The sequence below is a fragment of the Panthera onca genome, chromosome D1 (assembly GCF_046562875.1).
Source record: "Panthera onca isolate mPanOnc1 chromosome D1, mPanOnc1 haplotype 2, whole genome shotgun sequence".
Taxonomy (NCBI): Eukaryota; Metazoa; Chordata; class Mammalia; order Carnivora; family Felidae; genus Panthera; species Panthera onca.
In genome coordinates this window covers 109,432,044-109,447,547 of record NC_138348.1, presented here as the reverse complement: position 1 = coordinate 109,447,547, position 15,504 = coordinate 109,432,044, and the positions used below count along the sequence as shown (strand labels likewise).

Genomic DNA, 15,504 nt, shown 5'->3' with positions numbered 1-15,504 from the left:
TTCCGTATGATACTGTAATGGTGGATGGCAGATACATGACACTGCACTTATCAATACTGATACGATTTTCCAGCACAAAATGTGAACTTTAATGCATGCCAATTTAAAAATACACACATACACACACGTGCACACACACACACACACACACACACACACAGATCCAAGAATCACAGGACAAAATTAAGAATGTGATTAAATAATGGAACTGTATTATAAATGGAGGAAAAACTCCTCACTGGAGGTGGTAGGGGGTTAACGTGCTGACCTAAGTAACATGGGAAATGAGTAGAGTCTAAAACTCCATACATAACTTCATACCCCAAAAATGCACAACACTACACTCTGGTTGATAAAACATTTTCCCCACAAGAGTGTGTGTCAACAATTCTGAAACAACTGAAACAACTGTACGTGTAAGCTGCAAGTGAACAATTAAGTGGATGGGATGCCCAAGGAGAGCCAAGTTTCCCGCTGTTGCAGTAAGAGGTTACAGACAAGCAAGGGGAATAAGCTAAAACATTCCATGCGGTTGGATCACTATGGACTCACATTTAGCATAATCCAGAGATGATGCACACAGAAACACTGACAGAGAGGCATATATACAGGAGTTAGTACACACATAGGTATTTTCCTGCTCTGTCAGCTGAGGGGGCCTGAAAGGAAGAATATCCCAGCCGCAGTAAGTACTCCAAGTGCCCAGATTTGGGTTTCTAACACCATTCTCCAATCAAAGGACTCCTCGGATTAACAGCTGATTCTAGGCCTGAGGCAGAAAATACACACGATGAGCCTGGAGCATCTTGTACTGCTATCAAGTGAGGAACTGTTCAACACACACACACACACACACACACACACACACACACACACACACAGAGTGATGGGCATATGTCCATGTACACAGCAGACAATTGCAAGACCTGACCAGTACTCTTCAAACCTGTTAAAGTCGTCAAAAACAATGAAAATCTCAGAAACGGTCAGATGAAGGAGTCTAAGGAGATACAACAACTAAGTGTAATACAGTATCTTACATGCAAGTCCGGAACCGAACAGGTAAAAGTCAAGGATATCTGAATAAAGTGTGGAATTTAGTCACTAATAATGTATGAATATCATTGGGACCAAAGTACCATATGAATATCAAGACATCAATAATACAAGAGAGAAGTTTGGAATATGTGATAACTCTTCTATAAATATCGAACTATACTGAAATTAAGAATTTTTAAAAATATAAAGGTTAGAAAAGAAAAACAAAGACCTACCTACTGAAAATTTCAGGACAGAGAACAGTAGTTGGAGGAATCCACGGTGTGAGAAGTCGCCCTCCCATACAAAGAAGTGCCAGGCAGAAAGCTGGTGATGACAATGAGGCAACGTAATAGAGAAAAACAAAGACCCCCCAGAAAAGGGGGAAGAAAAATGACAGTCAGGTTTTTCCAGTAAGGAAGAGAAGCTAAGTATGGAGAAATCCAGCAGAACAATGGGAAAAGACCAGTTATAAGATACAGAAAAAAAATGTTCCTAAAATAAAACAGATGATCTACAGGAAGAGAGAAAGCCTCCCCATCTCTGTGGATACGCCTGTATCTTCTAAAAGTGATGTGCATGATTGAAGATTCAGTTATTAGTGTTTATTTTACATGCAGGAGCCAGTGTCCACCCTCAGCAGTCTTCCTCCTTTTCAGACCGACCTGCCACATCTCATCACTGCATGTAAAGTATGCAAGCAGAAAGTGAAAAACACAGGTTCCTTCCAATTTACATAGACCCACTATTCAAGATCTCTGTTAGGAATTAAATTGTGTTATTAATTTGGGTCGCCTGGGTGGCTCCATCGGTTAAGCGTCCGACTCTTGATTCTGGCCCAGGTCATGATAGGGCCCTGCGTCGAGCTCTGTGCTGTGAGGAGTATGCTTGGGACTCTGTCCCTCCCTCTCTCTCTGCCCCTCCCCTGCGTGCACAGTCTCTTCCTCTCAAAACTAAACATTTTTAAAAACCGTGTTTAAAAAGAAAGAAAAAAGAAAAGTAAACAGTTTGTGAGTTTGAGCTCCATGTCAGGCTCTGTGCTGACAGCTCAGAGCCTGGAGCCTGCTTCAGATTCTGTGTCTCCCTCTCCCTCTGCCCTTCGCCGCTTGTACTCTTTCTGCCTCTCAAAAATAAATAAATGCTAAATTTTTTTTAAATTTTTTTTTAAATTGTGTTAATTCATGTTATTAAATGAGATAATGTAACAACTTTCTTAATGAGATACTGTGACCATGTTCCTAAACTTTAATAGGCAGCACCCACTAAAACAAAACCAATGGCCCAAGAAACACAACTTTTAGAGGCTTTGTGCCCCACCAGTGATGTCTAACATACTAAGTTAAGCCACTAAAAATACCAAGATCGGCTTGAAATCTTGCAGCCAGCAGAACTGGCATGTCGTTTACTACAGTTTAACTGTGAGGCCTTGTCTGTGTCTTGAGGACAAACGCATCAGCCTTCTTTCGCACTGTCAACACCTGAAATCTAGACAAATACTGTTTCTAAACTGACAAGGGTCCACATTGTAAAGAGACTGCACTCTCCTCAACACCAGTGGGGAACATTGTGGATACATGCCATGTGCAAGCACATATCGAAAAGCAGTGAACTAAGTACAATTCACACAATTCAGAGAGACTTGTGCAATTCGCGATAGAGAAGTGACATAAAGCCCATTTCGGTCGTGATTCTGGAAGACCGCGCAAAGCCCTGGAAAGAAAGCCCTGCGGTTCGAATCAGACTGACCTGGGTTTAAACCCTGCTTCTATGGCTTCTCATCCCTGACAAAGGAACCTAACAAGTTAACATCTCAAAATATCCATTTCCTCACCTGCAAGAGTGAGCAATGGAGTCTCCCAGGGCTGATGCAAACTTTTGTGTAGCACTTGTCATGCATCAGGCTGCTTTAAGCACTTTATATAAATTAACTTATTTACTCTTCCTAACAACTGTAGGAGATACGTGGTTATATTACCATCATTTTACAAAATGGGAACTATAAAGTACAGAAAGGCTGGGTAACTCGTTTCAGCTCACACAGCCACTAAGTAGGTAAGCTGCATGTTCAACCCAAGTAGTCTGGTTCATTTTTGCCCTAAACCGTTAGTATAGCAGAATACCATTATTAAAACAATTAATAAATCAAGTCTCCTCCAACCACCTTATTTCTAATCCATTTCTTTAAATACTGACATGATTTACTTAATGAAAGAGAAAAATTATCCATTACTAAGTGACATTAACAAGAACTATATTAGAATTTATCTATTACTGTCTATCTTAATTCATCAATAAAAATGTTAAGTGATTATTGCACCAGTGAGTTCTCCAAGATTCCATATATGTTAATCAAAGAATGGCTCAGTGAATGGGAGAATGTGTAAGAGTTATTCCAAGAAAACCCCCAAAGTAATCTTAACCCTAAGTAAGGCTAACTAATCCTTCACAGTTTTATGGTCAATTAGCAAGGCTGCTAACACGCACATTCTGAGGCACAAGAAAACCAACCTAACAGTTAACATACAAACAAATTATTGCTTATAAAAAATAAAAGGGTCCCTATCAGCTAATGATTCTGGAATGGGGAGCACTTTACAGTGAGCTCTGCATTCAGAGTATTTCTGAGTCCCCAAGACTAAGAAAAAGCTGTAATGTGTAAGCCCCAAAGGCCATCTCCTTCATCCTCCTCATCAGCTCCTTCCCAACAAATATCCCCCTGACCTCACTTTGATTCTGACCTAACATGTGCTAAGTTTTTTGAAGATAATAAAGCCCCACTCTAACAGACAACCTTTAAAAAGAGAGACAACTTGGGGCACGTGGGTGGCTCAGTCGGTTAAGCGTCTGACTTTGGCTCAGGTCATGATCTCACGGTTCGTGGGTTTGAGCCCCACATTGGGCTCTTTGCTGACAGCTCGGAGCCTGAAGCCTGCTTCTGATTCTGTGTCTCCCTCTCTCTCTGCCCCTCCCCTGCTCACGCTCTGTCTCTGTCTCTCAAAAAGAAATAAATGTAAAAAAAAAAAAAAAATTAAAAAAAATGAAATAAAATAAAATAAAAAGAGAGACAACTTAAACGAATATTCTTTCACTGTTCATGTCCTTGTGATTATATTGAGAGGAAATGCACTTAGCAAAAGCAGCATGAAACTCTACTTTGTGAACACCCAGTAAATAACTGGTGCTTACTGAAACAGCAACCTCAAGTTTGCTCCAGGTCGTTAGGAAGTGAATTCCCTAGAGCACCCATCTCTGATTTCTATCCTACTGCGCGAGGACTTTTTCTGACACCACCATCACCTCCACCTCAGGGCACCAGATGCTCTCCAACCAACACATCCCCAGTCCCCCCAACACAACTAAAACTGGTCAGAGCTGCAACAGCCACACCAAAGTATGGGACCAAACTTAATGCCACGTTAACACTGTTTTTCTATCTGCAAAGCTAAAAGGGAGCTGTGGGGAAGGCGCTGCTCTGGCTTGATTAAAGACTGGTCAGCCTACATATTTAGGCAGATACACCATGGATGCCCTTCTGAACACGGATGGTTACCTTGTTGTAAGGAAACAATCGAGCACACAGAGTAGTCTGGGTGTCTGTCCTTCTGTCATTAAGGGTAGCCTGAATGTCCAAGACTCTGCTTGGGTTGATAAGGAAAATCCAAAAGGATAAAAACAACTGGAACAGCCATAACCCTCGTTTATTTTACATTGCCTTATGTGAGGAAGTTATGCCATTTAGACTGCCTCTCCCTTAGCTCTCCCTACTCAGTCAGGGCTTTATCACAGATGCTCCTTTGTACCGTTCAAGCATTCCAATTTCCGAGAAAATACTCAATGCCACACCTAAGAATATCAATACATTTTACTACTTAATTGGAGCTAAAAATGGGCCTTGCTGACTACGGCTGGAAAAGCCATAATTTTTCAGACAACTAAAATTAGATCATTTCGGTGAGCAAAAGACATATTCCAAATAAAGCAGTAAATTTAACACAAAAAGCCTCCAGCAGGGAGGGCATAGTTCACAACTATCTTTCTTTGGAGAGCCTTTCTCAGAGTTTAAAAGCCCCTTTGGGGTGCTGTCCTGAATTAGCACAGGGACTGCTGGAGCACCAATATGAGGCGATGGATGAGTATGAGCAGCCTGTACTTAATATTCCTAATTTGTAAGATGAGACAAAAGACAGCAACAACCAGTTTCTAAGCCAAGAGAAGAGAAATAAGTGAGAGAATGTTGATCTGGAAACAGTTCTGTCCCATTACTCGTAGGGGTGTGAACCACTCTCTAATGCACACGCATTTCCAGGGAGTCCTAGGAAAGCAGGGACGAAACGAACGCATGGCAGAGGCCAAACTGGTTTTCTGCAGCAAGATCTTGCAGACCCCTCACGTCCTTCTTTTTACTGCAGGCCAACCACTCAACTCAAACTTCAACCTAAAAACCAGCAAATGATCAAACCATCCAAAGGAAGACATGCTTAGTTGATAGGGTTATTTTGAAAGGAGAAAAATTGGCTTCTCTAGTCTTATTTTCTGACCTAGGAATTTAAATCTTTCCTGAGAAGACGAAGTGTAAGTCACCTACAGATGAGCGAACAAACACATTTCTCGTCTCTACCACAACGTCCTTGTTGGTTAAGAAGGTGAGAGAAGTAGGTGTTTCTCCATCGCAATCCACCCATATTCTAACCATGCTCCCCAAAATCAATGAACATAAATCATACTGTTGGAAAATCGCCCTCTGGTAGGATTTGAGGATTCCAGCAATCAAAATTCCTCTGAACCTGGTTGAGACTCTCCACTCCCATGCTAAACTCCCCCACTCAGAAGATAACTTCCTTTCTCATACAGTGTTTTTCTGTTCAAGGAGTTGATCAACTCTTACATTCTCATAAATGAACCCTAAGAGACTCTTAAATACTGAGAACAAACTGAGGGTTGATGGGGGATGGGGGAGAGGGGAAAGTGGGTAATGGACATTGAGGAGGGCACCTGTTGGGATGAGCACTAGGTGTTGTATGGAAACCAATTTGATGATAAATTATATTTAATATTAAAAAAATGATTGCACTGTGGAATTTAAATGTAATTTAAAAAGAGGAAATCTAAGCAAGCCTAGGTCAGTCATAGTGCAATGACCTGTTGAAAACAAAGCTCTCACTGACTCTGACCAGTAAAGGTAAAGCTGTTACCTTCGTCCTAGGATAGCCTGTATTGCAAGCAAGAGTTATGAAAAGACATTACCCAAAAGAGAACAGCTACGTCTTAGACACATAATCACCTGTTGGATCCACGCCAGTATCTGGTCGACAGATGGCAGGCATTTCATTTTATTCTTCAGACATTTAAATTTTACAAGATTGTGATTTTTAGATTTGAAGAACAACCCATTGTTACTAAGAGGGAAAAAAAAATCTAGTATCTCGTGTCTAGGAAAACTTGCTATTTATGAAATCCAAACCCTGTTGTACAGTCACCTTCTAAATCATAAACACCTCACTTAAAAACACTCTGTCATTGATATCCTCAGGTAGCAAGCATCCTGCCTGCAGCCCTTTTCATGCCCTACTTGAGCTGCAACTCAAGGCAACTCCAGGAGAGCAACTGAGCTGTGCTGGGCCAACAGTGCCCCCTGGTGGTTACCCTGTCAAACTGTCTGACCTCAAGTGTATGGGACTTGGGCACACCCACCTTCAAGGCTGTTGACATGCCTTGAGCACCTGCTTAGATTTATCCTCAACATTTCCTCCCTGCTCTCACTCCGTGATGGGCAAGGTGGGGAGCATATGACACGACAATGTGAGGGGCGGTGAAATCTTTAGAAACTGAGTAAGAGCAGCTTTCAAAATCATAAACGCCCCTTGCCAAGATTCTAATACATCCCTTAGTGGGGCATCATCTCACGCCACCCCTGGAAAATCACAAGGTCTCAAGAGAAATAAATGTTACTGATGGAGTTGGATTTTTTCTTTTTTTGTCATCCAGCTAAATTTATTCCATTTAAATGCCCATCTTTTATTGGAGATTAGACTTTCCTATTTTGCGGAGAGTTTAAATGTCCCTTTTTTATGAAATGGTGATGTTACAACATGATCACTTTAACAAATTATCCTTACTTGGCCAAGTTCACCAACTTTATTTGGGCTTTTTTTTTTTAACTGATGGACAATTCTTGAAAATAAAAAATCAGAAAAGTTTGGTTTTGGGTAATGACTGGCCCCTCTTCCCAGTTATTCTTATCCCTTCTCTTCCACAATAATTAAGTTTACTGGGGTAGTAAGACATCCCTGCACCTGTACTAAGATTGAGGACAGTCAGTCCTTGGGTTCTTCTCACTGTCCATCACTCTCTTACATGCATAATAGACAAACCACCCCTCACAAAAAGGTCCATGTTCTTAATAATTTGTGTTTACCTAGGATGAAAATCTTATCAATTGGCAGGTGGCATCACAGCTTGAGTGTAAAAGCCAGATCCACCTCTGGGAGTCAGATATGTTTAGAAAAATCTGGTAGAGTCATGGTTTGAGGTCACCTGGAATCTGTCTGTAGAAGGGACTCAGATGTCTCCAGAGAAAGCACCTACTCTAACAGGAAACAAAGTCAGGCAAACAAGTTTGCCCCAGTCTTCATCCATCTGATTCTGAGAGAGAGGAGATTCTGAGTTCTATATGGAGTCTGTCACTAAGATTTGTTGTTCCCTACCACCCCTCCCCAACACTCTATGGATCCCTGAGTAGTAAGGAAAAAGGAGAATTCCCAAAAAATTCAAAGAGCTATTTTTTCTTTTACTACAAACCTACAAAAGACATTACGGCAAAAAAGTATTTCTGCTCTGATAGCTACTGTGCATGTAATACAAGGTAGCTCTCACACACCAAGAACATCATATAGTAAGAGAGCACGGCTCATTTATGGTGCCTGAAGGCAGCATGATTTAGTGTGCTAACACTCCTCCTTCAAAAACAGTCCTGCTGCCATACTACTGGCATCTTCAAGGTGGACACACACACACACACACACACACACGGACAAAGACCTCAGTAGATGACCTGCCACCACCTCTGAGTGTAGAGTCCACTATGGGTACATGTGAGCCACCCTCCAGCTCCAACCAAGGCCTCTCACAAATACTGTTATGCCAATAATAGAGTGTGGGCTTGGACAGGAAGATCCCCAACTTCAGTCGAAGTTAAGAACCAGAGAAATATGGATTACAGGAGGCTGATACCAACATACAAATTCTGGGTTTCCCTGGCACGTGAGTATTCTTATTATGTTTTTCTACCTCCAAGGAAACGGCGTGCACGTAATTTGCACTTACACATCTCCAGGAGTGTCGAAATTAAGTCACTTGAAGACAAGGTCCTAGTCTTCATTTGCCTTAGTCTCCAAACCCCCCATCAGTAGAAAATGAAACATTTATACTTGACTTTCCCTTCTCCCCTCATTCTCTCTCAACCTATAAACATATAGTTAATATACCGAGTATATTAGCAGTGCATTGAAGGATTCCTGAGACGTCTTCAATACCCTCTTTGTTGGAACGGTCTGCATAGGAGCATCTGTTAGAGATATTGTGGAAATTCCTTTCTGCATCCCTGTAACTAAGAAGAAAACAAAATTAGCATACAGAGCAAATTTTTAAACCATCTGCGAATGCACTCATATATGCACACACAAGCACACGTACTCTGTGCTTTTAAAAATAACTGCATTTTAAAATAACTCAGGGTTTCAGACACCACTTCTGGCATAACCCGCCATTAACATCAGCATGAGCTGTGTGGATCAGGAACCAGAGGCCATCATTAATAAGACAGCTGTGTGTGGGGAAAAAAAATACATGAGGAGAACCAGAACATGTATCAGTTTGTACAGCTAGTGGTTTCCTTATCTGAGTGCTTCAGAGCTGCTGGTAATCTGTTTCTGTAAGGAAGATGCCCGGCAATAAAAATAATTAATGGTACTTACTTGGTGCACTGGTACTTTGTGAAAAGTCAACACGCCCTAACCTCTATCACAGCCCAGGAAGGAGCAGTGTGGTGCATGGATAACAAATTAGCTAACGAACCACTTGGGAGTCTGACAGAATTTGAATCATGCTCTTACCATTTTCTATCTGTGGGACTTTGAGCAAGTAACCTCATCTCTTTGAGTCTAACTCACCCCCCTCATAAAATGGAGATCCGCTCCCCCACCACAGTTCTTGTGAGGACAGAATTACAAAATGCCTGTGTAATCAGGTGATGCCTGGAACTTCTCCAGTTGCCTCTAGATTAGAGCGAAGGCACCAGAGCTGAAGACACTAGAGGCCTGATACCCCCACATTCTACAAAAGTAGCAATTCCCTTCAGAACTTAAGAAATGACTGGAGGCCCTGCCATCGCCAGCTCACAGAAGCAAAGGAATAAAAAAAAATTGAAAGCAAATCCTCAGAAGAAAAAGTAACTGGCCTAGGAGGAGAACACTGTTGTTATTCTTCCCTTGCCCTACAAGAAAAAGAGAAAGGACAGGTTTTCTGCAGAACCCCAGTTGGGGAGAGAGGGGTCCGCCCCTGGTCAAGATGGGGCGCTGGGTACCACATTCCGCTGTGAACGTCTGCTGAGGTGGTATAATTCCTGATCATCCCTTGGTGCCTGAGTGGAGGGAGAAGGTTCCAAAAAGACTTATTAACAGGGAAAAGAAAGAGAGGCAAAATAGGAGCCGCCTACCATACCTCCATTTGGCAAGGCAAAAATTAGGCATTTCCCATGGGTCGGGGAGATACTAGGAAAGAGAAGAACGCTTGGGTTGTCCCCTCTTACTGCCTTCCCCAGCCAGAGGCTCCCAGCAGGAGAGAGATCCCACCAGCAAGACCATGAAGTATACTTCTCAGGGGCAAGAGTGGGGCATCTGAAATACCTTACTGAGGGTCTCCTAGCCAAGACAGGACTGTCACAGTCATCAGTGAATTTAAAAAGGCTGCCCCTATCTTCCATTTTACTCCTGCCTGATACATAAGAGAAAGGGACGTAGAAAGGGTTGGCCTGGACCACAGGAGTGAAATGCCCCAGGATACCCCTCTACTTGCATTCTGACACAGGCAGACAGGGATGGAATGGGGAGAATGGATATGGGATTGACATGTGAACTCATCTGGAGTAGACTACAGACTCCCTGGAAGTTCTTGAAAATCAGGGCAATCCACCCAATATCACAGCGGACCCATCCCTGCATGTTTGAAGCAACTGAGAGGAAAAATAAGATGGCCTCAGGCTGGCACACTCCCCTGAGATCAGATCCCAACAAACCAGTTTGGCAAAATGCTCATTACAGTTTCCAGGATGCAGGAATCACTCAGTAAAAGGTAGAATGGGGAACATGGTCATCAAAAACAGACAAATACAGGATTGTTTGTAAAATCAGGCTCTCTCACTTTAATTGGACTGATCCTAGACAAAATGTTTTTTTCTCACAGCTTCAGTTTCCTTATCTACAAAATGAGCTTTATGCAATAATCTTATGAAACAGATGGTCAATATCCCATAAAATAAGAGGTGTAAAGTGTCCAGTACATTGCCTCAAAAAGAGTAATCAATTAATAGATAATAGCTTTTATTTTTTATTTTTTTTAATTTTTTAAGTTTATTTATTTTGAGAGAGAGAGTGTGTGTGTGAGCAGGACAGGTGAGGAGAGGGAAGGACAGAGATATCCAAGCAGACTCCACACTGTCCGTGCAGAGCCCAACTCAGGGCTTGAACTCAGGAACTGTGAGATCATGACCTGAACTGAAATCATGAGTAGATTGCTTAACACACTGGGCCACCCACCCACGAGAAAAGATAATAGCTTTTATCTAACATTGTGTTTATCCATTCACATATTCTTTGTAAATATATGAAAAGGAAGCTATATCACTTTTTAGATAAAATGACGGATAGCCACAAAATCTAATCATGACAGCCTAAGTAATAACATTAAGGTTTGTGTCCCAGAATATCCAGGGTTCACCTACTTCTAATATTCTATGGAAATTATTCTAGTTTATTAATCCCTATTCGACTGTCAAAAGAAAAAAGGTTGGCAATACAAAACAAACATGAGGCCCGCAGTGATAAAGGGAATGAGAGAATTTAATTTTAGATGACTATAGGAAAAGTTGTCCCAAATAATAAAAGAGCTTGGCAGTGGCCCCACCCGCGATATTAGCACAATGATGCTTCTTCTGGCAAAAAAGGCTCGAAATGAGTGGCAGTGTTCTGAATATACATTTCTTCAGGCTTCAGCTTTTAAAATATGTAACGATTGAACATTCCGTCTCAGGAAGATGGATCAACGCGTGTTTTCCAATCATGGGTTTAAAGAACTCTCTGTCTGCACCATCGTGGTAATCCACTTTGGTGAGCTATAGACCAGGGGGAGTCATGAAGCACAAACGTGAGGACAGTCTGGGAGTGGCACTCTGGACGTCAGTATGTTGTTACCAGTTTAAAAATGAGAAAACTGAGGCTCGTTTTTGTTACCTAATGTGCCCTAAAGCATTCAAAGGCAGAATCAGACTTTAAATCTAGGAAACCTGGTATGTGGTAGGTCTCCTCCCAAAGCATTTTCTCATCCCTCTGCTCAGAGACCAGGAGGGACACAACATAAAGGCAACAATGACATCAGAGGGAGAAAGTCATCATAAAGCAGACTTTCCTCAATCCGGGGTGCCTTTCAATTCTGACGGCGATCCCGGCCTGTCCCCTACTTACCCCTTCTGGTTCTGATTGTTCCTTCCACCACACTGTCCAAGAAGTGAGTCCAGCCCCTAGAAGCTGGAGTTACAGAAAGACTAACACAAAGATGTGCACTCAGTGCCCCTTTTCCTCATATTGAGGGAAGAAGACTGTGCTGTATGGACAGGTGAGTGTGCTTGTGCAGAGTTTATATAAAAAAATTTAAAAATAAACTTACCACAAACTCAGCCTGACACACAGTAGTAGAACATTAAACATAAAGGAGAAACTAAGCAAATAAATCAGTAAAATTTATGATATGCAGGAAAGGCTCTTGGATACTACAATTGTAATGGAACCTGGAGATTATTTCTACCCCTCATTTTAAGCCCCCTTCCAAGCATAATCTACTCTTTTATCCACTAGACACATACTTCTATGTATATACCTCCAGGGAGCAACTTTCTCATTTATTCACACTTCCCCAAGCCCCCAAAAAAACATGTTAGTCCCTCCTATGTACCAAGCAATTATAAAGGCATAGAAATATAAAAAAGTAATTTAGATAAATAAACAAGATAACATCAGCTATGATAAATTGTATGAAAAGGAATACCAGAGAGGAATAGAATACAAAATATCTGGGTTGGAGATGTAAGGAGGGGATGGAGGGCTTCTCTAGATTGGGCGGCCATGGGATGTTTTTCTGAAGATAATGATGTTTAAAAAGAGACCTGAACATTTAAAAAAAAAAAAAAAAGTAATCCATGTACCTATCTGGGGACAGGCCATTTCAGGAAAGTGGGATGGTATGTGCAAAGGTCCTGAGGCTAAGCAGGAGTTGAGAAGCCCACAGACGCCTGGCAGGGAGGGCGGGGAGTGACAAGGGGGAGTGGAAGAAGATGGAATCAGAGAGGTAAGCAGAGCCCAGATCACAGGCAAAGTTCAGATTTTACTCTATCACAGGAAGCCATTAAATGGTGTAAAGCAAGGATTTCACAGTGTGATAGCTGGCCCAGCAGCGTCAGCAGAATTATCTGGAAACTCATTAGAAACTCCCCACGAGTGCATGGGAGACATGGGGTCAGAGTCCTGCAGGCGAGGTCCAGCCCCCTGGGTTTTAACAAGCCCGCAGGTGATTCTGATGCACCTTAACAAGTGAGAACCATTGGGCTGAAATGAGAAAGGGACATAATCTAATCTGATTAGTCACCTTTCTGTGGTGGACACAACGTTGAGGCACAAGACTAAGTGTCCAGACCAGAAGCCGCCACGGCAACAGTGGGGATTCAGAGGCTTTTCCACACGGCATGAATCATTTTCACCCTCCTTTTTCCAGCCCGAATGGTCTCTGTGAATAACTGTGTGAACCAGAGAATGGACAAGCTGAGGACTAGAACAAATTTTTGAAGATGAAGTTCCTGGGGCACAGAGAGGCTGTCTCCCTGACAGAGGCTCGCGAGCTCCTCCCTTCCGTCCTCCATCTGTGTGAGCCTTTCAACAGCTGCTCCCTGCATTCATGTCTCCATCTCGGAGACTAAAAAAGCCTCAGAGAGTTTCTGTGAACTACTTGCAAGAATTCATCAAGGACCAGCAGGCAGTCCTGAAGTTCTGATAAATAAAGCAGGTCCAAGGTCAGTTTTAAAGGATAAGAAAGGGAGGCTGGGAGGCCTGTGGTTAGAGGGGACTTAAGAAATTCACAACAGAAGGGCTGGGACCCTTCTGGACATGGATGGAGCTAGAAAGTTATGCTAAGTGACATCAGTCAGAGAAAGACAGATACCATATCATGCCACTCATATGTGGGATTTAAGAAACAAAACATATGAGCAAAAGGAAAAAAAAAGAGAGACAAACCAAGAAACAGACTCTTGACTACAGAGAATACACTGACACACTGGTGGTCCCCCAAGGGGAGGTGGGTGGGGGATGAATGAAACAGGTGAAGGGTGCACTTGTGATGAGCACAGGGTGATATATGTAGAATAACCATATTCTACACCTGAAGCTAACATAACACTGTATGTTAACTGCACTGCAATTACAATTTTGAAAAAAAGAAACCCCAGGAGGGCTAGCTTATACTCCTTACCATTCATCCCGATTCATCCTCCCAACTCAAGGCTCCTTAAAGCTGAATTACTTCAAGACAAACCTTGGGCAAAGCCCTATTTCAGAGATTTGGAAAACCATCGCTCTCCCAACCTCACCCTCTGCCGGAAACATGTAAACTAATACTCAGCAATTTTTACCAATTGCCTGAAATCCCTTTAACTGGAAGAAACACACTCCTTTTCAGTTAGAGATAAAAAGCCTTTAATTGTGTCTTTGAAAGAAGTACAACAGGCAGGTGTGAATACTGAATTCAAATGTTAGTCATAATAGATGCTCTCCTTTTTCACTATTACAGAGAAATAGGAAGAAAGAGAGACAGATGGGTGGGGACACTGGGGCCAAGGGAAGAGGGAAGACAAAGTCAAGAAAGGCCAATGTCACAATACTGCCACCAACATCTCTCTGTTCGCGTGCCCACGAATAAAGGCAGCGGGCACTGGTACTTCCAAGTCCTCAGAAGGCAGCCCCCACTCAGGTGAAAATGTGTTAACGGGTCTCTTTGGAGACAGCTGGACATCAGGATGCCTCTTTATCGGAGTCACATGCACGGTTTTCCTTACACTGTCTCTAAGAAACAGAACTACCAAAGACTATTTGGAGGCCAAGAATCACCACAGGCTATGTCTACAAGGAAAGAGGGAGCAGGAGAGTTGAGGCAATGGCTGAGATAAAAGAGAACGCGCCCTCTTACTAATGGAAAAAAGAATTTTCTCCTGAATACGGTAACATAGTCTAGGTAACTACTCTGATCACAGTTACAAGATTCCTGCTCCAATCTGCCCTGAGGACATAAGTTCAGTTCACAAATGAGCCTTTCATCAGTTACCATTTCATTTCAAAAGAGAGGGTATTTGCAATTCCAGGAAATGATTTGTTTTTTGGTTACTGGTATTGTGTTTAAAATATTAAAAATACTCATTGCCAAGTAGTATTCCATTGTGTATATAAACCACACCTTCTTTGTCCATTCATCACTTGATGGACATTTAGGCTCTTTCCATAATTTGGGCGTTGTTGAATGTGCCGCTATAAACATTGGGGTACAAGTGCCCCTATGCATCAGCACTCCTGTATCCCTGGTGTAAATTCCTAGCAGTGCTATTGCTGGGTCATAGGGTAGGTCTATTTTTAATTTTTTGAGGAACCTCCACACTGTTTTCCAGAGCGGCTGCACCAGTTTGCATTCCCACCAACAGTGCAAGGGGGTTCCCCTTTCTCCACATCCTCGCCAGCATCTATAGTCTCCTGATTTGTTCATTTTAGCCACTCTGACTGGCGTGAGGTGATATCTCAGTGTGGTTTTGAATGAAATATGGCCTTTTGTAGCAACGTGGATGGAACTGGAGTGTGATGCTAAGTGAAATAAGTCATACAGAGAAAGATACCATATGTTTTCACTCTTATGTGGATCCTGAGAAACTTAGCAGAAGACCATGGGGGAGGGGAAGGAAAAAAAAAAGGGAGAGAGGGAGCCAAACCATAAGAGACTCTTAGAAACTGAGAATAAACTGAGGGTTGATGGGGGGTGGAAGGGAGGGGAAAGTGGGTGATGGGCATTGAGCCGGGCACCTGTTGGGATGAGCACTGGGTGTTGTATAGAAACCAATTTGACAATAAATTTCATTAAATAAATAAATAAATAAATAAATAA

The 15,504-nt window shown here is 42.3% G+C and overlaps 1 protein-coding gene and 1 long non-coding RNA gene across 3 annotated transcripts in view; one reads left to right on the top strand and one right to left on the bottom strand.

Annotated features, from left to right (window-relative positions):
• Positions 1–15,504, bottom strand: part of GUCY1A2 (guanylate cyclase 1 soluble subunit alpha 2) — a 331,166-nt gene that overhangs the window by 282,850 nt on the left and 32,812 nt on the right. For both annotated transcript variants that reach the window (XM_078432697.2, XM_078432698.2), the window contains exon 3: positions 8,523–8,644. In XM_078432697.2, the coding sequence (XP_078288823.1) occupies positions 8,523–8,644 (122 nt within the window). The remainder of the gene's footprint in view (positions 1–8,522; positions 8,645–15,504) is intronic.
• On the top strand, positions 11,742–14,778 carry LOC132660801 (uncharacterized). The gene is made up of 3 exons (XR_009601899.3): positions 11,742–11,925; positions 13,078–13,372; positions 14,149–14,778. It is a non-coding gene; the product is annotated as an uncharacterized LOC132660801 (long non-coding RNA).